The sequence below is a fragment of the Lobosporangium transversale genome, assembly GCF_002105155.1.
Source record: "Lobosporangium transversale strain NRRL 3116 chromosome Unknown BCR41scaffold_16, whole genome shotgun sequence".
Lineage (NCBI taxonomy): Eukaryota > Fungi > Mortierellomycota > Mortierellomycetes > Mortierellales > Mortierellaceae > Lobosporangium > Lobosporangium transversale.
In genome coordinates, this window is record NW_019028994.1 from 253664 (window position 1) to 275351 (window position 21688).

The 21688-nt window shown below is 42.5% G+C and overlaps 8 protein-coding genes and 1 non-coding gene across 9 annotated transcripts; 5 read left to right on the top strand and 4 right to left on the bottom strand.

Moving 5' to 3' along the window:
- The first annotated feature begins 322 nt into the window (after window positions 1-322).
- BCR41DRAFT_352566 (glycosyl hydrolase family 47-domain-containing protein) lies at window positions 323-3312 on the top strand. Its single transcript, XM_022023974.1, has 8 exons — window positions 323-1666; window positions 1775-1915; window positions 2007-2064; window positions 2152-2279; window positions 2390-2627; window positions 2723-2802; window positions 2891-2979; window positions 3083-3312. The coding sequence occupies exons 1-8, from the start codon at window positions 608-610 to the stop codon at window positions 3195-3197; spliced, it is 1908 nt and encodes a 635-aa protein (XP_021881862.1). The 5' UTR covers window positions 323-607; the 3' UTR covers window positions 3198-3312.
- Window positions 3313-3364: 52 nt separating this feature from the next.
- On the bottom strand, window positions 3365-4731 carry BCR41DRAFT_352570 (U2 small nuclear ribonucleo protein A). The gene is made up of 4 exons (XM_022023975.1): window positions 4594-4731; window positions 4338-4378; window positions 3894-4229; window positions 3365-3787 (listed from the first exon to the last, which is right to left on the bottom strand). Exons 1-4 carry the CDS (start codon window positions 4670-4672, stop codon window positions 3398-3400), a joined length of 846 nt encoding a protein of 281 aa, XP_021881863.1. The 5' UTR covers window positions 4673-4731; the 3' UTR covers window positions 3365-3397.
- Window positions 4732-4858: 127 nt separating this feature from the next.
- On the top strand, window positions 4859-4941 carry BCR41DRAFT_t62. The gene has a single exon. It is a non-coding gene; the product is annotated as a tRNA-Leu (tRNA).
- A 3201-nt stretch (window positions 4942-8142) lies between these two features.
- On the bottom strand, window positions 8143-10003 carry BCR41DRAFT_352571 (hypothetical protein). Its single transcript, XM_022023976.1, has one exon. It carries the CDS (start codon window positions 9988-9990, stop codon window positions 8200-8202), a length of 1791 nt encoding a protein of 596 aa, XP_021881864.1. The 5' UTR covers window positions 9991-10003; the 3' UTR covers window positions 8143-8199.
- Window positions 10004-10690: 687 nt separating this feature from the next.
- BCR41DRAFT_49169 (kinase-like domain-containing protein) lies at window positions 10691-13533 on the bottom strand. Its single transcript, XM_022030870.1, has 6 exons — window positions 13437-13533; window positions 13185-13233; window positions 12388-12904; window positions 12034-12265; window positions 11871-11939; window positions 10691-11766 (listed from the first exon to the last, which is right to left on the bottom strand). The coding sequence occupies exons 2-6, from the start codon at window positions 13204-13206 to the stop codon at window positions 10732-10734; spliced, it is 1875 nt and encodes a 624-aa protein (XP_021881865.1). The 5' UTR covers window positions 13207-13233; window positions 13437-13533; the 3' UTR covers window positions 10691-10731.
- BCR41DRAFT_49180 (hypothetical protein) lies at window positions 13321-13954 on the bottom strand. Its single transcript, XM_022030871.1, has 2 exons — window positions 13441-13954; window positions 13321-13335 (listed from the first exon to the last, which is right to left on the bottom strand). Exon 1 carries the CDS (start codon window positions 13841-13843, stop codon window positions 13541-13543), a length of 303 nt encoding a protein of 100 aa, XP_021881866.1. The 5' UTR covers window positions 13844-13954; the 3' UTR covers window positions 13321-13335; window positions 13441-13540.
- A 1359-nt stretch (window positions 13955-15313) lies between these two features.
- Window positions 15314-17403, top strand: BCR41DRAFT_352575 (hypothetical protein). Its single transcript, XM_022023977.1, has one exon. The coding sequence runs from the start codon at window positions 15427-15429 to the stop codon at window positions 17329-17331; it is 1905 nt and encodes a 634-aa protein (XP_021881867.1). The 5' UTR covers window positions 15314-15426; the 3' UTR covers window positions 17332-17403.
- Window positions 17404-17830: 427 nt separating this feature from the next.
- On the top strand, window positions 17831-19409 carry BCR41DRAFT_352576 (hypothetical protein). The gene has a single exon (XM_022023978.1). It carries the CDS (start codon window positions 17925-17927, stop codon window positions 19314-19316), a length of 1392 nt encoding a protein of 463 aa, XP_021881868.1. The 5' UTR covers window positions 17831-17924; the 3' UTR covers window positions 19317-19409.
- Window positions 19410-20162: 753 nt separating this feature from the next.
- On the top strand, window positions 20163-20977 carry BCR41DRAFT_304976 (Dcp2, box A domain-domain-containing protein; the record flags this gene model as incomplete). The annotated part of the gene is made up of 3 exons (XM_022020772.1): window positions 20163-20450; window positions 20568-20666; window positions 20768-20977. Coding segments are annotated over 3 exons (597 nt in total), but the record flags the coding sequence as incomplete, so codon positions are not given.
- Between the last annotated feature and the right edge of the window lie 711 nt (window positions 20978-21688).

Consider the following 21688-nt stretch of genomic DNA (forward strand, 5'->3'; position numbering starts at 1 on the left):
ACCTAATGAATGGTGCGATAAATGCCCGCGATGATCCAACAAAGTATGGCACCAGATAGAATCGGAATCTGGCTCTAGGACAACACTTTTCTTAATAAAAATCATGAGTGCTATTCATTCAGAATGTGCAAATATCCTTGGCATTAGCAACCAACCAAAAATGCCCATAGTGACGAAAACATCGATAGACCAAAGAGACAGATGATCGATTTTTTGTAAGATGTGAAATGGCTGAGCCACAATCGGAGAACTCATTTAAAGCAAGGATGTTGGAAACTGTGAAAATAAAGGCAAAGATGATGATCTGAGTAATGCCTTTTGACGTGGATGCATGGCAGTGCTCTAGTTGCATCATTCCATACTGTCTGTAATGTCCACTTTTTACATAAACTGACAAATGTGCTGATTTAGAAACACGCCTAGCGCGCAGCTAAGCTTGTCTAGTCACTTTTGTTTTACATCCTTTTTCCGCCATCAACCCAACCCCTTACGACCCATTACAATAGTCATCTACACCCCTGCACCGAGCTACTAGGGCATCTGCTCTAATCTCATTACTGATTTCGACATTTTCCATCTTGAGCTCAGTACTTTTCATCGACTGGTCATGGAATCGACATCGTCTTCGGGTAGATCGCCAAACTATGTGGTCGATATCGAAAAAGGTCTTCCTTTGTCACTCAATGACCCATACGGTTCTTCTCAGGGTTCACCTGAGCACCACTCATCTCCAAAGGCTGTTGGTTCCTCATCATCTGCAGCCTTTGCTGTCGCACCTCTTGCTAGTCTGAAGAGGCTGTTTGAACGCAACCCCTCTGCTGTGGTCAGTGGGCGCTATACAATCAATTTTCGCCAGCTCCTTATCCTCTTGTGTATTCTCATAAGTTTGACTCTGCTGTGGTTCTTCAGCGATTCAGGTGCTGCTGAAGTCGGTCTCGACAAAGCTCGACAGCGACTCAACCCCCCTGATAGAACAGCTCTAGAAGATCAGGTCGAGAAGGAGCAACACATCCCTCAGCAACCTGTGCATGTCGACCCTTACAATGAAAGATATGATCGCGTTCGTGGAAAAGGAACAAGGACCAGTTTGAAGAAGATTCAATTCGCGTTTGGGCCTGAATCGCAGCAGGATCGCGTAGAGCGCGAGGGACGCTTGAAGGCAGTAAGAGATGGGTTCGAACATGCGTGGTCCGGCTATAAAAAGCATGCATGGGGTCACGATGAAGTTCGCCCAGTATCAGGAGGGTACAGGAATCAGTTCAATGGCTGGGGGGCCACAATGATTGACAGTTTAGATACGCTTGTGATCATGGGCTTCAATAAGGAGTTTGATGAGGCGTTGGAATGGGTTAAAACCTCATTCAACATGAGGAAAGACACCACTGCTCAGCTTCAATTCTTCGAAACCATCATTCGCTACCTTGGAGGATTGTTGAGTGCCTATGATCTCACAGGCGAGAAGGTGCTGTTGGACAAGGCAGAGGAACTTGGTAATTACATGTTGAACGCATTCCAAGGCAGGATTATGCCTGATGGTAGGGTTGCAGTCGCAGAATCTGCCAACCGCAATTCGCCTAACAGCTTTGTGCTGGCTGAGGTTGGCACAATTCAGCTCGAGTTCTCCCGCTTGTCCATGCTTACCAAGAACCCCATTTATGATCAAAAGGTAATAGAGCGCAAGGGCTCATGAAAATTACTACCTACACCCATCAAAAAGATATCATTGTGTCGAGACTAATGTCACAACCCGCCCTGGTTTTTATAATATCCATAGGCCCAGAAAATCTTTGAGGCTTTAGGATCAGCCACCTCTGACTTACCAGGCTTGCTCCCTTCCTATGTGCAAGATGGAATGGGCCGACACTACAGCAATTACCGAGCGACCGTCGGTGGTATGGTTGACAGCTATTATGAGGTAAAGATTGCCACATGCGGCATCTACCGAAAATTTTTTATCAATGGCCATTTTCCTAACTATATTGGCTTGGATGCGCAATGGTTTATAGTACCTCCTAAAGGAATGGATCTTGTTGGATGGCAAGCCCACTCAATACAAGGAAACATGTAAGCTTTTTTATTTTTATTTTTATTTTTAAATCGGTAAATAACTGTCTAAGTTAAACTCCATGCTCCTATTGAAATATCTAATAGTTGAAAAGTCGGTTAACTCTATGCATAAGTATATGGTGATGACACCCGACAATGGATCGAAAGAATATGCTATTCTCGGTGCTGTCAGTTCGGGCACAAAGGACGTTGATGCCGACATGGAGCACTTGGTAAAGAGTTTTGGTGTTGATACAAAGCTTGCTTGAAGTATATAACATCTCTTTATGTGTTTATTCTGTATCTAATCAATATTAACCAATTTTATTGCTGTTTGACACAGGCTTGCTTTATAGCTGGATCGCTCGCGATGAGTTCCAAGTACTATGATCGACCAGATGACATGATCCTGGCGAAGCAGGTTGCAGAGGGTTGCTATCTCGGATATCATCATTCTGTGACAGGTATCGGCCCCGAGGCAATGAAGTTTCATAAGGGTAGAGAAAGCAAGACCTTTGTGGCAAATCCCCAAACATTCTATGCTCGTGAGATCAGCCGCAGTGAGTATATTCTTAGACCTGGTAAGCTAATTTGTATTTGTTTAGCAATGGGTAATGTGTATTTTTCAGGCCTCGCAATTAGAATTTACATAAAACCCCTATTTATTTACTTGTAGAAACTTTGGAGAGTCTTTGGATCTTGTACCGTCTCACGGGTGAGAAGAAGTATCAGGATCAAGCTTGGGAGATCTTCCAGGTACGGCTTACTGAATCTTGATTTTCCTTTTGACAGCCATCACGAAACTTATTAACCTTGTACATATCATCTAATGGTCTCATATTAGTCATTGGAAAAGAGTTGCCGCACAAACATTGCTTATTCTGGTCTCAAGGATGTCAACCGACCAGGTTCACACGATGACAAGATGGAAAGGTAAGAAAGAACCTGCGATCTTTTTTTGTTGTTGCTGTTGTTGTCGTGTGAATACTTGTCTTAAACTCCTCTCACTTGTTTCTCAAAATACAATTATCGATAGTTTCTTCTTGGCCGAAACTATGAAGTACCTTTACTTGATGTTTTCTACACCGGACGTCATTTCACTTGATAACTTTGTACTTAACACAGAAGCTCATCCTTTTCGCAGGACTTAAGGATATCTCTCTTCTTTTTTATGTCACCTCAGTATTGAAATTATTCTTTATCTTTTGTAGCTCTGTATCTCTCTTGCAATGCTTCAGTCAATGATCAATAAATGCAGGATTCTGTTTCCATTAATTGATCCTTCTCTTTGCAGAATTGCCAGTCTTTGATTTATTGCTGTTGACGTACATTAATATGCAAAAAAAGGCTCTTAGGCCATCTCGACGTCCTGCTGCACTTGTGAGTCTTTTTCCTCTTCTTCCTCCTCTTCTTCTTCACCATCATCGGCGGATAATTTTTGCTTCTTCGATTTCTTGCTGCTGCTAGTCGAGTCCTGATCTTTCAGATAACTTGGAAGCTTACCCTCCTTCAATGCCCTCTCTAGTTTTGTAATTTCCTCCAATGTCGTTGCTTTTGCAAGAGCAGCCTTAATCTTATCCTGATCCTCTTTACTTAATGTTAACGTTGGGACGTTTGATTTTAATGGTAGGGGGATGCCTTCGCCAGGCTCGAAGGTTGATGATTTCGTCGCCGCAATTGACTCTGCTAGTGCGGTTGGACCAGCTTTGCCCTCAAATAATTTTTTCGCCTCGTCTCTTTCCTAATAATGGCAATAATAATAAAAATAATGCATTTTACATATCGATCAGTCTTGTTGACCAAGCTTCAAGAATAAATACCCCTTTTGATTTGGGATAATACTTTACCTTTTTCTTTACTTTCTCAAAGTCAAGCACTCTGATACTTGGTATCTTCCAAATGACCCATTCACGATAATACTTTTTCTTTACCACAGGATTGTCAAGAAGAGAAAGAACCTCAAGTGATTTACATCCTGCAAGTCCGTCTAGATCTGAGAGTTCAGTAATAGCGTTATTCGTGAGGACTACTATGGTAAGATTGGGTAAGTATTGACTCAAATTGGAGTCAATCTTGCTGATTCTGTTGTTGCTAAGCAAAAGACATTTTAGACGCGGAAGCGATGGAAAATTGCTAAGTTGTCGAATGTCGTTATCTGTCAAATCCAGCGAATCGTTCAAGTCCTTATTTATTGAACATAAAGTTGTTAATAGAAACATTCAGACCTCAACAACGTGACTCGACCATAAAAGATACCCTTGTATTTAAACTTTGTCTGAACAAATATCTACCTTTGTCACTCCAAGGTTCTCAATAGCAGGGATTTTGTGGCCTGGAGAGGGATGAAAAGAAAGCCAGTGAATGGTTAATGTTATGGAAAAATATTGTATTTTTTTTTCTGATAATGAGGATCCATGAGGTCATGTAGGAGTAATATTGTAAAGCTCCCCCAATAGCTTTATTAGCATTTTTCCTATTGGCACTCTCACATATTGTTTCTTCGACCAGCAGCATATATTGAGATCATGTGAATACACAAGTACATACTTCGCAAATCGAGCTCTCTGTCCTGAAGAGGATTCAAATAACATGGTGCACGCGTGATGAGCTCCGGTGTCAACTTCATCTTGATTGCTTTAACGTCCTTATGTCAAAAGGTGGGCTTAAAAACCAAAGGGTAGAAGGTTGAAGCGATCTGATCCTGAATGCTGATGCTAGCCTATAAAACCACTGTTAACCATACAGCACGTGATAGAAGATCACGTGCCGTAATATCTGTACTTAGAGATTTATAATCCATCGTATCATCAGAGGTGGGATGGCCGAGTTGGTCTAAGGCGCCGCACTCAAGTTGCGGTCTCGAGAGAGGCGTGGGTTCAAATCCCACTTCCACCAAGTATTTTGCGCTTGCTTTTGCATGCAGTCTTAGATACCATTACCAGAAGGATTAATCTATTTGGCAGCCCAGTTGCCAAATAACATTCATTATTTACTTGGCAGCCTACCCAGCGTTATTTGGCCTCTAACTTATTTTTTTTTTCATTCCTAGGAACCGTATATGTATATAACGCTCATACTTCAAATTAATAAAGCTCCCGTCTTCTACGTCATAGTTATGTGTAGTGACATTGTCTTGTCTCATTTAGAAAACTAATGACTTTTTTTTTCAAGTAGGTCGCTCATACAGTTTTGGAGGTGCCATTTGGAGATCAATGCCTATGAGAGGTTTTCGCTCGGAGCAAACGCGTCTCACCTGCTACCTAGACGTCTTCAATAAATCATTCCCTAACCGTGTACATTGAAGGCTGTTTTGTGAAGATGTCATCGCCGCTACCCTTAGTACCTCCGGCGGCATTAGCTGTGCAAGGCAATGTATCCACAGAACGCTGCTTGTTTTACCAAAAAAAAAAAAAAAAAAAAAAAAAAGTAATGTATTTGGCAGCCCAGCTGCCACCCAAGAGTGCGAAGTTAAGTAGCAGCCCCCAGAAGTAGGCTGCCAAATAGAGGCAAAAATTACTATATTTGGTATGGGCTGCCAAATATCACTTTCCTTTCCAGAAAGCCTTTCAAGTAAAAATCCACCTTTAATTGGCGGGCTTTCTCTCAATAAAAATGTCAATAGGGAGAAGGCATTAGGATCACGTAAATACATTGATGTGTCTCTAAGTCACGATCAAAAAGGTATATTGACCTACAACAGTGAGTCTTTTTTTTGTTGGATGTCAACAAGTTCAACAGGAACTCCTGTGCTTCTCATCAACATAGGATTATCCTCAGTGAAGGTCTCAATAGACGGCACATTGTAAGCCGTTGTTCTTCCTTCGAACACTAGGTACTTACTATATGCTGCCATATCCAACGTACAAAAGAGAGCGCCAGATATAACAGTCTGTTCAGTGTTAATCGAAACTGCACCAAAAAATTGCGACAGGTTGACTTTAAGTACGGATGGTTCCAGTTAGAGTGAGCGACAAATGGAGCTTGCTTCGATTTAAAATAATTCTTAAAAGAATCTACGGAGTTTCAATTGTATTATACGTATGCTTTAAAATAAGCTTTATCTGTAATTCTTATTACATCGTTCCAAGGAATAAATAAATTGTCCAAAGGTAAGTTAAAAGCTCGCTGAAAAGGGTCGAGAAATTTATCCAAACATTTGCAAATTATGTCCAGGTGGCCATGTGGAATAAGCCATGGAGTTTTGTGGGACATGGTGTTGGATATTTGTGATAGTTGGTTCGGTTTCCACTTTTGGAAAAATAGATAACTTTTAGGATAATTATGTTAGCTTAAATCCAGAGACCCTTTCAAGACCGAATGGTATCGCTGTGGAGGTGGAAGCGTATGCTATTTTTTTTAAAAGTTGCCCAATAGACAACAAAAAAAATGCAATATGGCGTTCGATGGTACAATACACAAAAGATGAGAATTTTGCCGTCGAATGCTAATCTGGCTTAAGGATCGGCGTGAGATCCAAACAAAATAGCATTCGATCCAAAAAAAATAGCATTCGATAATCATTCGATGGCACAGTTCTCATTTTTTTGCGTATTGTGCCATCGAATGCCGTATTGCATTTTTTTTGGTCACATCTTTTTCTACTGGGCAACTTTAAATAAAATAGCAAAGCCAAAACAGGACTGACTACAAATGGTAATTTGCACGGACCCAGAGTGTTATTTTATGAACATGTCGATATCCTTAATGCTATAGGTAAAGTCATTCATTTCAAACCCAATTGGGCTTGCACCGTCCGGAACCGCTAGCAGGCGCCGAAGCACAACTTATCCAGGCGGTCTTTACGCTTTCTAACGAATCTAGTAGTTGTAGCTGTGTGATGAGTGCAACAAGGCATAGTATGTGATAATCTAGACAACCATTTCAAAATTAGCTTTGCAAACCTTGATAAAGTAATGGAACGCACTATAGACATGCTCAAAGCTCATTAAGTCTTCAGAAAATATGTATTTTTCAATTTTGAAGAGACTCTGCTAGGCCGCGAAAATAGCAATTATCGGATATTCTAAACTCATTCTCTCAAGAAGCACTGCATAAAGTGTTGAAAAATGGGGTCCATATCATAGCAATAGTCTAGGCGAGTGATCCCTGCTTTGGTTAATTTCTGCTTCTCAATAACCCATACGGTCATCAATAATAGGATGGTTTTACTTTTTCTACACTTGTAATAGTTCATACAGGTATTACTCTACGGATCCTAAATAGATTCTTTTAAAAAATTATTTTAAATCGAAGATAAGAAGCCCCACTTCTTGCTCACTTTAACAAGGGCTATTCATGCTTAGTCTATATTAACACTGGGTGGACTTTTATATCTAGAGCCCTCTTTTGTACTTTGAATACAGCAGTGTGTAATAAGCACCTGGTGCTCGAAGGAAGAAACAACAGTTTACAGTGCACCGTCCATTGACATCTTTACTAAGGATAATTCTGAGTTGATGAAAAGCACAAGAGCTCCTATTGAATTTGTTGACATCCAACGAAAAGAGGTTCACCCACTGTAAGTCAATATAGCTCTTCGGTCGTGACATCCAGCTACGATCCAGTAGCAGTAATGGTTAGAAGCACATCGACGTATTTATACGATCACAATGCTTCCTGTTTATTGGCAGTTTTTATTTTGAGAAGGCCCTACCAAATAAAGCAGATTTTACTTGAAAGGCTGAAATAAAACTCCAAGCCAAACAAATATTCACACGGGCCATGCGAATAAGGCGTGTACAGGTCCATGCGAACTCATTTTCTGAATATGTGAACATCTCATATGGCCTTCGACCTTCGGTCCCCCAATATAGTTGCAGAATAATCGGATGAAATCAATTCTTATTATTGAATAGATTCCTTTGCCTTCGATCCTTCTAATTGTACATTTCTAAATTAAAGAGAAGTGGTTGAATATCTTAACTGGCTACGCTCCATTCATCTTATTGGAAAAACTGTAAAATCTATCAGACATCTATGCAGGAGGTTTTCCTTAACTTTTGGACAAGTTAAAGGTCCCTCTTTTTTTGTTTGTATTAATTAGATAAGTTAATTCTTATTTTTATACAACCATGAAGCCTTTGGATAAGACTATAGGCATTAGATATTAGTTTATGATGAGATGAAAATTGAAATGTGATTATGCTTAAAGGATTATTGATAACTAGATGTTGGTATATGGTAGTAGGAAGAGGTAGTGTGTGGATTAGATGGGGTGGATGGCGGTACGGCAAAGTACATTTCCTTCGGTAGGCCATCGGAATGTTGGAAGTTCGTTGGACTAGTATGTGGGTTCTTTGAAAGGTTCTGTGCTCCATAAGCTCCTAGTTGTGGACGGCCCACCACTCTTGATGCGCTTGGTGGATGTTTCTCGATCAGCGTATTAGGCGAACGTGCCCTGGATGAGGGTGGGGGAGGATAATAAGGGGACTTTCCATCATCGCTCACGGAAAAGGAGCTATTATGATGAGGCCTATCTTGGAAATCGTTCGTTGACCGGAGTGAGTTGAAACTAGGAGGTGGGGGTGGGTAAGCTTGGTTCTGTAGCCGAGACATTGAATAGCCGTCTGGTGAATCTGATCGCTTGTTGTAGTCACCCTTGCTGTTTGTTGTCACGTTGTCTGAGCCATCATCGGAACCTGCTTTTTGCGCCAAAGAGTTTCCATCATCCGCCGAGCGTCTACGACGTGCGCGATACCAAAACAGGCCTCCAACAACGACCACAACGACTAAAACGCCAATGACTGCTCCTAATATAATAGGGATGCGCGAGCCTCCTTCTGTTTTTCCTTCATTAGTGGCCTTATTGTCGTTAGGTGATGTACTATTGCCAGCTGTACTTGATGGCTGGAGTGAAGAAGTAGCCGTGGTACGTTGCGTGGTAGTGGTTTTTGAAGGAGGTGGAGCAACATAGCGAGAGACCCAGGTGTTTGTCTTCAGGTTGAAAATGACCGGATTCATGGGGGCAAATGAATCATTCGTTGCAGTAATTTGTACCCCACCCCATGCAATAAACTGTCCATTTGAAACAGCACAGGCTGCGCCACTGCGTCTATTGGCTTCTATAATACTGGGGCCGCTTGTCCAGGTCATAGTTGCGACATCCAGTATATGAATATCACTCAATGTATTGCTAAACTCTCTTGAATATCCACCAAAGTAAACCATTTTTGCCCCATCATTAAAGGATAAGAGACAAGCAGAGCTTCGTCGAGATGGTATTTGTCCTTTTTGTACTTCGGTATTCCATCCCTTCGATGGAATGTAGCTTTGTAGGTTACCATCTGTATCCAACAGAAGGAGCATATTTCCTGTTCTGCTCCATGCAGCGGAATAGAATGGATTTATACTGTAGGTAGGGTCCATAGGTACGCGTTCGAATGAACTGGTGGCAAGATTCACCTGAAGCATACTGTTTATGTTGCTACTCTCGATATACCCTCCGGGAACATAAATAAGACCCGTGATTGGGTCAGTTACAGCGGAAAGTCCCCAACTACCGACGAGACGATTATAGGCATTGCCAATGTTGCCGTCGCTGAACATAGGACTCCATTTCTGTGTGCCAAAATTCAAGGTGTACCCGGTGCCTCCGGACACGATAAACCAACTCTGTCCATCGGATGAAATGGCACTTGGTGTCTCTGCGTTGATAGGTCCATTTGGTAGACTTGGGACCAGTGCGTACCGAGGCGTAGTTGCATTCCACGAAGCTGAAAGGTCGATCATAAATGATTGTTTTGCCGAAGCTAGATTGATACCGGTTGGATCCCTGGAGCCTCCAAGAATATACAATCCTTTACCATCGATATATGCACTAAAGCCTTGATAAACAGGATATGGTTGAAATGGTTGAGCATAGACATGTAGAATAGATGGAATAAAGGAAAAGAATAGAAGCAGATATGAAAGAGTAAGACACACCCTGCAAGGGAGAGTCATCATGTCGATGTTGAAGTTTTTTTTTTTTTTTTTTTTTTTTTTTAAAAAAAAAAAAAAAAAGAGAGAGAAAGAGAGAGAAAGGGGAAAGGATAGAGGGAAGAGAAAGGAAGGAGAGATGAGTGAGTAGCGAGATTGGAGTAAAAGTGGTGAGAGTGGAAGAAAAAGAGTAGAGTAGGAGAAAGAGGGTAAAGAGAAAGCAGGGGATTGTCTGTGTTAAACAAGTAAAAGTGGAAAGAACCAAGCCCTTGTTTTTTTTTTTGAAACTAAGCACAGCAGAGGATGGGAAATCGCCGAGAGAGCAGAGAGCCTGTCCTGATTCTCATGAGTAGAGCCAATCTGTTGTTGTTTACACATGCCACTGACCCCCTGTTTCAAACACAGTGCACAAAATCTATTAGAATTAGATTAGTCTAGTCTAGACAGAAACCTATCCCGCCACCCAATTCTTTATGCATGTCAGGAACGACCAAAAGAATGACAGAGTAAAAAAATAAGCTCTTTTTTCAAAATACTTGTACCTCTTACGATCAGGCTCAACTGGCAATGACATAAAAGGTGCGAGCCGACATGTGGAGACCATCAAAAACATCTTTGACAGAATCAATACCATTATCCCTTTTGTCGAGGATACAGAATTGATGTTTCCGATCCTATGTATATGATACTATATAGATATATGAATGAATTCGATTGACAAATTTAAAAAATTTATTGTATTTATTCACATTGCCTTGGTCCAAAAATTTAATAACCGCCTCGTCCTTGACCCACACCTCCAGCACGCCCGTTTATAATTCGATCTCCAGACGAGCCAAGAGCACTATGATTCGCCATGCTGGCACCGAGAACACCATCATTGGCAGGATTGTAGGTGAAACCCTTGAACTGTAGTTGGACAGTCTCGCTCAAGAAGGATGACTCCACAACTGAATCCATAGGCTCCTCGCTCGTGAACTCTTCGTCAAAATTGGATGTATCAATCGCTGATGAGACTGAGGGCTTGAAAGGTGGTTGTATTTTTTTAGCCATCAACAGAGGGAAAGAAATGGGCTTGAAGAACGGATGTGATTTGATTGCGCTTGAACCATTGTTACCCAGACGTTGATTGGGATCTCTTGTCAAGAGTGCAGACAAGAGCGCACGTGCGTCTGGAGCGACCTCATCTGGGAAGCGGAGCTCATCTTGTAGAATCTTTCTGTACATCTCATGAATGTTTTCGTCGTAGAATGGGGGAAGTCCGGTCAACATCTCGTAGAGAAGAACACCAAGGGTCCACCAATCTACTGTCTTGGTATATCCCTGACCGAGAAGAAGCTCTGGCGCGAGATACTCAGGTGTGCCACAGAACGTGTTAGTAGTCTCAGTTTCAGTCATGCCAAGCTTGCAGAGACCAAAGTCACACAGAGCAATATGGCCAGTGTAATCCAGCAAGATATTTTCTGGCTTGAGATCTCTGTAGACAACATTGAATCCATGCAGGCACTCGAGTGCGCACATCAGTTCTGCAGCATAAAATCGAGACCGCTCTTCACTGAATCGGCCCTCACGTTGCAGATGATGGAACAGTTCTCCGCCGTTGACAAATGCAAGAACAAGATACAGTTTCTCCGGCGACTGGAAAGAAAATTTAAGAGGGACAATGAAAGGGTTGTTGATCTGAGCCAAGACTGTTCGTTCTGCCAACGTGTGGTTGACTTCACTGCGTGAGATGATATGTGCCTTGCGGATAATCTTCATGGCATAGATACGGGATGTATCGCGCTTCCGTACTTGCATGACCTGTAGTTGGTATATACAACATCCATGACAAACATTGGTGTTAGTAGGATGATTTACAAAAAAAAAAATTCCGTCATTGATAGTTTATGGATGAAATACTTTACCTTGCCAAAACTGCCTTTTCCGATGACCTTCAGCAAATCGAATGCATCTATTGTCAATGGCGTGTTTGCCTGGAATTATAATAATAAAGTTGAAATTATTATAGAGATCTCAAAATTGTGATTTAGAACCAAAACACGCTTAATCAAATAATGTATCACTTACACTTCTTTTGAAGGCCACTTGCACACGCACTTTGCCTGTACCTCCTTGAAGAGTGAACCACTCATCTTGCATCTGTTCGTCCCAACGGGGTTCAAGCTTGACATTTCCTAAAAATACATCCTCACTATCGTTCTCCGTGATGTTGCCAGTCTTATCCAAAGCTGCCATTGCCTTGGGACTAGGAATGCGAATATAGAGCGACAACTGGATGTCCGAAACTCTTGAGACATCACTATTGTGACACGGTATTGAGGATTATAGATAGTAGGTAAGCTTAAGGGTATTTGAATGAATAAAAAAAAGTATATGATAACAGTAGCGATATTATCATAAAATTGTCTGGCTTCGACTTACAAATGAGCTCTGTATTGCCAGACAGGGTTAGCCAATTCGCCACCCAATGCGTCAATCAGAACTTCGTTCTTGTCGAATTCCAGCACAGCATATGGCAGCCACCACTTGCGTTGGAGTGATTCTCTGTTACTGGCTGTGGCGACAGGTTGTTGCTTTGGAACGAATGGTTGGCTATTAGAACCAGGAGGCAGCGTCAAGCCTCGTGCTTCAACAACTCGGATGACTAAGAACCCATTTTTGGATGCGCCTCCTTCGGCCTTCGCGCTAGAGGAGCCATTCTGTTGCGACTGTCCTGAAATTGATGGCAAGTGACCAGACCCAGGTGGGGTGATTGAGTGCGTTGAGGAAGTGGAAGCTGTCTGAGAGTGGCCGTTCGATTTTGGTGGGGACGTTGCCGAGGCAGAGGATGCTGTGGGCGAGGGGCTTATCTGTAGCGACGAGTTGAAAGTGGCGGACAAGGCAGCTTCCTTTTCTTTTTCCTTTTCTCTCTCCTTCTCCTTCTCCTTCTCCTTATGTTCTACAGATGAGGCAAAAAAAAAAAAAAAAAGGTACAGTGCACAATACAAAAAGGAGGGGTAACCTTTTAGTCAACTTTTTTCTAACAGTCCATTTTCTCAATATATGGGTGTTTCCTCGAGATGATCAGCCCTGCAAAACTCAGTGTTGTGGTGGCCATTATCATTCATACGAAAGGTAAAACTGGTTTTTCTTCTCTTTTTGTTTCTACACTTTCTTCTTTCTCTCACTCCAGCTCTAAGTATTATTCTTATTGTTATTATTGTTTCATTGCTGCTTACTCTTGGAATGCAACCAGGACATGATGAACGCTCGACGGGACTGGAGTGACTAATGAGATAGCAACAAAAAAAGAGGAAAAAAGAGGTTTGAGGGTTATTAATCCAGTTAATCACATCGATAATTGCCTTTTTCTAATTCTCTTATGGATCGCTGAAAGCAAAAAATAATAATATAAAAGATAGGCAAAAGATAAGAAGCGACAAATGTTGTTGCTTGTCTTTTTCATCTAAAACCAATGAGTATTTCTTTGCTTACGTTGAAAGTTGACGATTAGTTCTCTTGTGAGATATATAAAATAAAATAAATAGAGCGAAATGATCCTTATGGATGGAGAGAGCAAGTGCCGAAGGATGCCCTAGGTATTAGGGCAAAATTGTGATAGAAAATGAGTAAAGAGCGTGAGGAGGAAGGACGGAAGAATATAAATAAGAGCGGAGAGAGAAAGAGAGAAAAGAGATGAAGAAAAGGAAGAGATGAAAAATAAGAATAAAAGGGGGGAAAGGGAGATTATGTGCAATGGTTGGAACAAGATGAACTTTTTTTCAGAGGAATGGATGGATGGGACAAGAGAAAAGAAGGGGTTGGTTGGTATGAAGGAGGGTTGGCAGGGGATGTGTGTGAGAAAGAACAACAGTCGGATTGAGCTTAGCAGAGCCATGCTGACTGCACTGAACAAACTGCATGGATGTGGGAGTTTCAAACAGTACAGACAAATGATTGGACAGGCACCCCACCCCTATTTCCACCCCCTGATCCATAGCCATTGCACGCCTCCCGCACCAGAAAAAAACCATAAAATAGTGCCTCTCCCTTGCTTCTTTTGCCCTGTTTTTCGTGTAATATTATTCTTTGCTCACATTGACTCCTTCTGCCTCTTTCCTTCAAAGAAGCCTTCATCTTGTATTGATCACTCTGTATTGCTTACTCTTTCTCTAGCTTTATTCTCTCAATCATCCCAAGCCATGTCACTCGGCAGAAACAAGTTAAAGAAATAAAAATTCTCGTGCGTTCTTCTTTCTTCCTTGGCTCTTATATATCTTCAACCCGAGCAGGTTTTGCTAAACCTGTCACTTATCGTAATGTATAATGTCCACAATGAATGTCCTGGAGGTAATGAGCAGCCTTAACGGAAGATAATGAATTCAGCTTTTGCCTGGCAAGTTTCAAGGCTGTGATACTGATGAATGACTTTCCCTTGTTCTTAATTTTCTCGCCCGTCTTTATACTGGCGTTCGTCTTTTCCTTTGGGTATCATAGTTAACCGGACTCGGACACTATCGCTCTTTACCAACTGTTCTTAAGGCATCGGCGGCGAGGTATCACAATTTAATTACGATTGCCCCTATTTACTGTCACACGTACGCTTTGATGGTAGCAAGCCATTGTACCCACTGTGGCGCCTGATGTCTAGATTACTGGAAGATCGTTTAATGTGGGTGCTCAAATGTGCGACTTAATTTGCCTTGCAGGAACATGATTTTTTTTTTTTTTTTTTTTTTTTTTTTGGATTCAATATCCAATGCCAATGTCACGGAGTTGTGAGATTTGGCAGACGCTGGCGCAATGAGGATATTGATTTGCTCAGAGGATTGGCCAGAAGAGAGATTGTTGTAGTCTTCAGTAGGCAGTTCCTTTCAGCCGTGCTGACATGAATCCTGATTGGGACCCTCAATCCAAACATCCTATACCAGATACCCACGATGCTTTGTGGAGGAGCAACAACGCACCCACCTTCAAGGCAAATGATAAATCGTACCTTCATATTTGTAGATACGCTCTGTGGATGATATGTTTACTATTAAATACATCCATTCACTTAGTCATCCATTTATAGTTGTCTTCTAATGTGAATCAAGTGTCCCGATGGTAATGTCGCTGAGATTGTCAAGGAGGGTTTTGGTATAAGTTGCCTCAAGCCATCCATGTATCGTCATCGCGATTGATGTTGACATCATGTATTGCAAGTACTATACAGTACGCTGTAGCTAAACTTATCTGCATTGGAGATCTTTGAGCACTCAGAATGTGGACCCAGACTGTCTGTGCCAAATAAATTATCCCAGCGCCCATGTGTTAACATGGAAGTTGGCTCTGAAAAAAAAGCATGGTTGCATCAATTCGTACCTGAAACAACCCGAGAGGTACTAGCGTCTGCTGCTGTGCTGAAAGTTGAATTGAGCTTTCCAATCAACCCGCCTCCTTACCCAGATAATCTGTTTACACTTGCTGCTTGTAATTTTTATGAGCATGTTGAGTGTTGAAACAGAGAAGGGACAGTATGTGGAATGTGGTCCGCTTTTCCTGGTTCGCAGAAGCTTTCTTCCTCCTTTCTCTTTACCCTCATCTTCACCCCCAAACTTCCCTTTTTGCTGCCTTCACCTCCATCACCTGTGCTACTTGCACTTCATCTGCCTCCTTCCTCTTCTGGTCACCATGATAATACACAGCCATAGCTTCGCCACATATTTCTCTCTCATCGTTTCTCATGTCCTTGTCTTGTTCTTGCTTGTGGCCCTAATGCCTTTCGTCCAAGCTCAGTCCTTTGATCCCATCGTTACTTATTCACCAGCCAGCATGTTCATAGAAGGGAAGGGATTATATATCTCTGGCGGAGCTCCACAGCCAGAGACAGCTACTAGTCAAGCGTTCATGATTGACCTTTCAGTTTCTTGGAACGCAAGCAGCCCTGTATACAGACCATTGGCGGATGGCCCATATGGCCTTTCAATACCAAGTGCTCTCTCTGCCGACGGAGAGAATTGGTTTTTGTTAGTGAACAGTACAGGTCATGTCTACAACATGCGAACAGGATCTTGGGACACCATTTTTGCCAGCGTCCGTATCGGTACTGAATTAGCTTTTGGAATAGCTGCAGTTACAGATCCTAACACGGGTATTATTTACATACCAAACGGACATGAGGAGGTACATCCATTCAAACAATGGTCCATGTTGACAGTGGATGTAAAGGCCAAAAAGTTTGATAATGTTCCTATGATGCAAGGACTGAATAGGACGGGGTTATATGCAGTAGCATGGAGCAATGTACGAGGAGAGTTCATTCTCACTGGAGGGTTTGCTCCTGGAATATTCGCCTACAGCCCAAAAAACGGGTGGAGCGCCCTGAATGTGAGTGGAAGCATTCCGTCTCACCGCCACAGTCAATGTCTTGTACCAGCATATGGAGGAAAAAAGCTTATTATGTTTGGAGGCCACTCGTCGGCGATGGGCTTGACTTTAAACGATCTGCACATTCTGGACGTCGCAAGTTTGACCTGGACCGCTGCTCCTAGTATAGACGCGCTGAATAGGAGACAAGAATCAGCATGTGCTGTTTCAGGAGACTATTTAATTGTATGGGGCGGTAGGAACACAGGGACCGTAGAAGACTTTATGGCCTCAAAAACGCCACTCATCTTCAATATGAAAACAAACAAATGGACGTCCACCTATATTGCGCCGCGCTCATCGACCACTACTACAAGCAGTGCAACTACAACTGGGACGTCGCCACCATCCAATTCGCCTACTGAAACAGTTGGTTCTTCTGGCGGCAGCTCTGTCCCCGTTATTGCAGGTGCTGTTGCTGGTGTGCTTGTTGTCTTGATCGCCTTCCTGGGGATTCTCTGGTACCGCAGGCGTGCAGCTGCGTCTAAAAATCAGGATAGTTACACATCAACGGTGGGAAAGCCTCCAGGGGATTCGGGCGAAGCCATTTCGAAGGAACCTATTGATACATGTTCAAGATCGTCAATGAGCAATCGTATGGCAGATCCACTTAGCAGAAACAAGAGTAGCAATAACAGTACTGCATACCCGTCACCGCCTCCTGTCCAAAATGTTAATAGTACTTATTTCAGTGGTGAATACGCCAATTCTAACAAATCATCACCTCGTAATCCAAGTGCCATTGTCGATGAAAGGATGCATTCCTATCAGAGTAATACCAAAATGCGACGACCTCCCCAAATGGGCGCCTATGGCGCAAGCCGTCTCTCTCAACACCCACATACAGATCCCATAGGTCGTTTTGAACAAGACAAGCAGCCACCAGTCCAAATGAATTATTATGTTGCGCCACCACCTGTCCCCTCCAACCCACAGGTCACCACTGCATACCATATTCCAACATCCAATTTTCAATAGTAATTTTAATAACTTTATTATTCAGTTTACTAGTCTAATAATTATAATATTCATAAAAATAGCATTCATCTCATCTCACCAAATAGACTATTCAAATTTTGTAAAGGAGATTCTCATGTCATGTTGGAAAAAAATGCCTGCGAAATAGGTCTATATCAGATGCTGCAGCCCGCAGGGTTTACCACCTCTCCATCGGCGGATGTAGCATAAGCAATGAAACAGAAACACATCTCCCTGTCCCTAACGCAAGGTCGGGAGAAACCGAGGCAAAAAAGATCTGTTCGCAGACACAAAAACGCAAAAAAACACAAGCATGACCCAAAAGATATGCATGGTGAGAAACAGGGTATTGAGCGGGAGTAAGAAAAAAGGGGCCATTGCGGGCCATTGCTCAATTATTGGCCCGATCTTCCGAAAAGGTGTCTTCAGGGTTGTTGCTCTTGTTTTATTGTTTAAATATGCGGGTTTTACCAACGTAATCCCTTCTTTCTTTCTTGTCCATACCATCCCCATTCTCATCTCTTCTTTTTCTTCTTCCTTGCCTTGCTGGTCATATTCCGCTTCCTTCTCCTTTTTTGTAATCACAGCCAGCCATGCATTCTCGCTCAATATATTGCGGCTGTGCATTTCTCTTGCTCTCTAGTGTTTCCATCCACGCTCAACAACAAACGTTCCAGCCAGATGTCAAAATCGGATCACTCAATGCATTTGTAGATGGACGGGCCATGTATGTCTTGGGGGGAGAGTCCGGTACAGCACCGGGCCAAGCAAATTCACAGGCCTTTTCTATCGATCTTTCGGTTTCCTGGCCCACTAATGCTCCTGTGTTCACAAAATTGCCTGACGGACCTTCTATTAAAGGCGGTTTCCATCATGGAGCCAGCGCAATTTCATCGGATGGTCGTACCTGGTTCGTTGCCTCTTCCTCATCTTCTGGTGGCAATACGGGCTACTTTTACAATTTCCGGACGGAAGAATGGAGCGAGATATCGAACAAGCAGATTTCATTTGAAGGTGACAAGGCTATCAGCTTTGTTTTGGGCTCAGGAGCTGCGACAGACCCATCGAGCGGTATGATCTATGTTCCTAATGGTCTAGTCGATCCTACGGGTCAGCGGTCGATGCTACAGATTGAGGAAGACAATGTGGATAGACCAATCAACAGTGTTGAAATGCCAGATGCATTGCAGACCACGATCGGCGCTGGAGCTAGTACTAGCATGATGAGCTCTACTTTTGTTGCATGGAGCGCGGCGCGGGAGAGTATGATCTACTTGGACATGTCGACGATAAGTACTGCTAGGGCGTTTGCATACAACCCTGAAAAAGGATGGAGCCAGCTTGAGATGCATGGGTCAATTCCTCATTCTCGATCAGATGCATGTTTTGTTGCTGCGCAGGGTGGATCAAAGCTGGTGCTGTTTGGGGGATTTGACTCGAGTCTACAGTCCAGTCTTAATGATATCCATATCCTGGACACTACCACGATGACTTGGACGAGCGGTGGCAACTCAATGGATAATGGCCGCATGGGTGCAGCCTGTGCAGCCTCTGGGGATTACTTCATTGCATGGGGTGGGCAAAGTCGTTTGTCTGGCAATAATGTCCTAGCTGGTACTGGCACGAGTACGAACACTATCATGGTATATGATATGAAAACTCAGTTATGGACATCCGAATACGTTGCGCCCAGCCCTGTGCGTTCAAAAAAATCAACTGGATATATCCTTGCAGTTATAGGCACAGTGCTCGGCTCATTGTCTGTTGTGTTGGCCATTGGCGCATGTATATTACACCGTGCTCGAAAGATGAGGATCCAGGCAAGCAAGGATGCTTCCATGGATGGTGACGATGATTACGCGTTGGGCAAGTACATTTACGTGCAGCCAGGAGCACGGAATGGCTCTCAGGTGACCTTACAGGAGCCACCTACGTATGCAGCAGCAGCACTACCTCAACCTTTGCCTCCAGCTTACCAGGCATAAAAAAAAAACACATTCGCATTTAATATCATTTAATACCACTTCCTTTTCTAATTTGTAATATATCATAGTTTGGTTACGTGAATAAAAAAAACATAATAATAGCAATTTGTTCTTTACAAACTTAATGGATGGTTTGTAAAATAAGAGTACTGTAAACAAGTCTGACTTACCCTTTGTCCCTTTTTTTTGTACAGCACTGTCAATGTGGTTCCTTCACAGTACAATTGAGAAGATAGTCTGAGACGCAAACACTGTTGGTCGGCTGCAGAATGCAATGTTTCCCCATTGGCTGGCCTTGTGACGGGACAGGGGAGACAGAAAGGGAGTCCTGTAAGCGAATGAGAGACAGAGGAGTGAGCGGGTCATTTGTCTCATCTTTCCTTCTCTCTCTTTCTCTCTCTCTCTCTCTCTCTTTTCATCAACACCTCGTCTTCCTTCCCGTCATCTGCCTCATACATATTCGTCCGTTCATTTATCTATTCACTCGTCCGCTATTCGTTCATCCATTTTCTCCATTACTTTTAATTAAAGCGATTCTTTACATCCATAGAAGCGCCTCACTTCATCGCTTCTCTCTCTTCACTTATACACATATTGTCTTTACTTTTCACTCTAGCCTCTCAGGACTTTATTCGTCTTTGTGCAGAAAAGAACAAAAGTCTATCTCTTCATTAATCAAAAAATAAAAGTCTGAATTGTCATGGCCTGGGCCACTGCAACTTTTGACAATGTTCTCGACGACCTCTCGAGGTAACAAAACTTGCTACTATCAGGAATATCTAATAATTAGCCTAAGAGCTGTGTATTCAACTCTAAACATCCTAATGTGTCTCCTGTCTCTTCATTGTGTATAGTCGGTTCATTATCAATGTTCCAGACGAAGAATTAGCCTCAGTAGAACGCATCTGTTTTCAAATCGAGCAAGCACATTGGTTTTATGAAGACTTTGTACGGGAGCAGAACCCTTCTTTACCAAGTTTCAATCTCAAGAACTTTTCAGCCAAATTCTTTCAGCATTGTCCATTGTTACATGAATGGTCCAATGAGCACGAGACCGCATTCGCCAATTTCATGGAGTACAAGATCAGGGTACCCGTCTGTGGCGCCATTATTCTGAACGAGGCAATGGATAAGGTATTTTTTTTTTTTTTTTTTTTTTTTTGAATGAATTAAAGGGTAGACACAAGGATAAGCTTATTATTAGAATGCTTTTCTTACTTCACTTTTGTCATTTTTTTCTCTATTACTTAGTGTATATTGGTCAAGGGATGGACTGCTCGGTCAGGATGGGGCTTTCCAAAAGGCAAGATCAACAAAGACGAGCTTGATAGCTCTTGTGCAGTTCGAGAGGTGATTTTTTTTTTTTTTTTTTTTTTTTTGCTAATAATGTTTTCTATGCATTCAAGTACTGATGTCTGATGTCTTTTATTATCATATTTCTGAATATTTAGGTTTGGGAGGAGACTGGGTTTGACCTGACAGACAAGATTAATGACAATGATTATGTGGAGCAAACCATCAAAGATCAAAGGATCCGCTTGTATATTGTCAAAGGAGTTCCTGAAAGCACCGTCTTTGAGCCTCAGACCAGGAAGGAGATCAGTGTACGCTGTTTTCTAGATTCTTCCTCTCCTCTACATTTAGCAAATGCAATGTGCTAACAGGACAACAGAGTGGAAGTGCCTGACCGTGATCATGAGGAATTTATTTTTCTTTTCTCTTTTCACCTTCATTGCAATAGAAAATCGAATGGCACTCTATTGCTGACCTACCAACATCTAAACCGAAACCAGTCGAGAAAGGAACACAGTCAGGAAAGGAGAGTGGGACTGAAAGGGCCAGTGGGGCCAAGAGCGCTAGCAGATACTACATGGTGACGCCTTTTGTTCAGTAAGTCTATTTTCCATCCTATATTTTTGTCTTTACCCAGACCTATTATGTGTCGGAATAAAAGTCAAAGCTTGGAAGCGAGATATTCATAACCTGACGCCTTATTTTTTTTTTCCTTTGCTTTTTTTAAAACATCTAGCAAACTCAAGATTTGGATTAACCAACAACGGAGGAATTCAAAACGCAATAATGGGTATAGGGGCCAGAATCCCCAGGGTACGTCACAGCAGCAACATACCCATGTCTCTGAAAATCATGCCACAAGCATATCTCGTCATCAGCAACATCAGCACAGCCCTCATCAAGCAGCAGGTGCAGCAGCAAGTGCAGCACCAGTGGTTACCCCTACAGAGGCGCGCTTGGATTCGGACATTTTGAAGAGCATGCTGGGCATAGGAAAGAGTCCATCATCGTCTACACCATCGCATGATCAGAGCCAAAATCAGAACCAAAACCAACAGCATCCACAGTATCAGTATCAG

Excerpts from the sequence above, each read along its gene's own strand:
- BCR41DRAFT_352566 (XM_022023974.1), top strand. The coding sequence starts at position 608 with ATGGAATCGACATCGTCTTCGGGTAGATCGCCAAACTATGTGGTCGAT. Across the intron at positions 1,916-2,006 it reads TGGTTGACAGCTATTATGAG|TACCTCCTAAAGGAATGGAT; the intron begins GTAAAGATTGCC and ends AATGGTTTATAG. Across the intron at positions 2,628-2,722 it reads TGAGTATATTCTTAGACCTG|AAACTTTGGAGAGTCTTTGG; the intron begins GTAAGCTAATTT and ends ATTTACTTGTAG.
- BCR41DRAFT_352570 (XM_022023975.1), bottom strand. The coding sequence starts at position 4,672 with ATGAAGTTGACACCGGAGCTCATCACGCGTGCACCATGTTATTTGAAT. Across the intron at positions 4,379-4,593 it reads CAGAGAGCTCGATTTGCGAA|GCCACAAAATCCCTGCTATT; the intron begins GTATGTACTTGT and ends ATCCCTCTCCAG. Across the intron at positions 4,230-4,337 it reads AGAACCTTGGAGTGACAAAG|GACTTGAACGATTCGCTGGA; the intron begins GTAGATATTTGT and ends TCAATAAATAAG.
- BCR41DRAFT_352571 (XM_022023976.1), bottom strand. The coding sequence starts at position 9,990 with ATGATGACTCTCCCTTGCAGGGTGTGTCTTACTCTTTCATATCTGCTT.
- BCR41DRAFT_49169 (XM_022030870.1), bottom strand. The coding sequence starts at position 13,206 with ATGTCCTGGTTGCATTCCAAGA. Across the intron at positions 12,266-12,387 it reads TGGCAATACAGAGCTCATTT|TGATGTCTCAAGAGTTTCGG; the intron begins GTAAGTCGAAGC and ends GTGTCACAATAG. Across the intron at positions 11,940-12,033 it reads AAGTGGCCTTCAAAAGAAGT|GCAAACACGCCATTGACAAT; the intron begins GTAAGTGATACA and ends TTATAATTCCAG.
- BCR41DRAFT_49180 (XM_022030871.1), bottom strand. The coding sequence starts at position 13,843 with ATGGCTCTGCTAAGCTCAATCCGACTGTTGTTCTTTCTCACACACATC.
- BCR41DRAFT_352575 (XM_022023977.1), top strand. The coding sequence starts at position 15,427 with ATGAGCATGTTGAGTGTTGAAACAGAGAAGGGACAGTATGTGGAATGT.
- BCR41DRAFT_352576 (XM_022023978.1), top strand. The coding sequence starts at position 17,925 with ATGCATTCTCGCTCAATATATTGCGGCTGTGCATTTCTCTTGCTCTCT.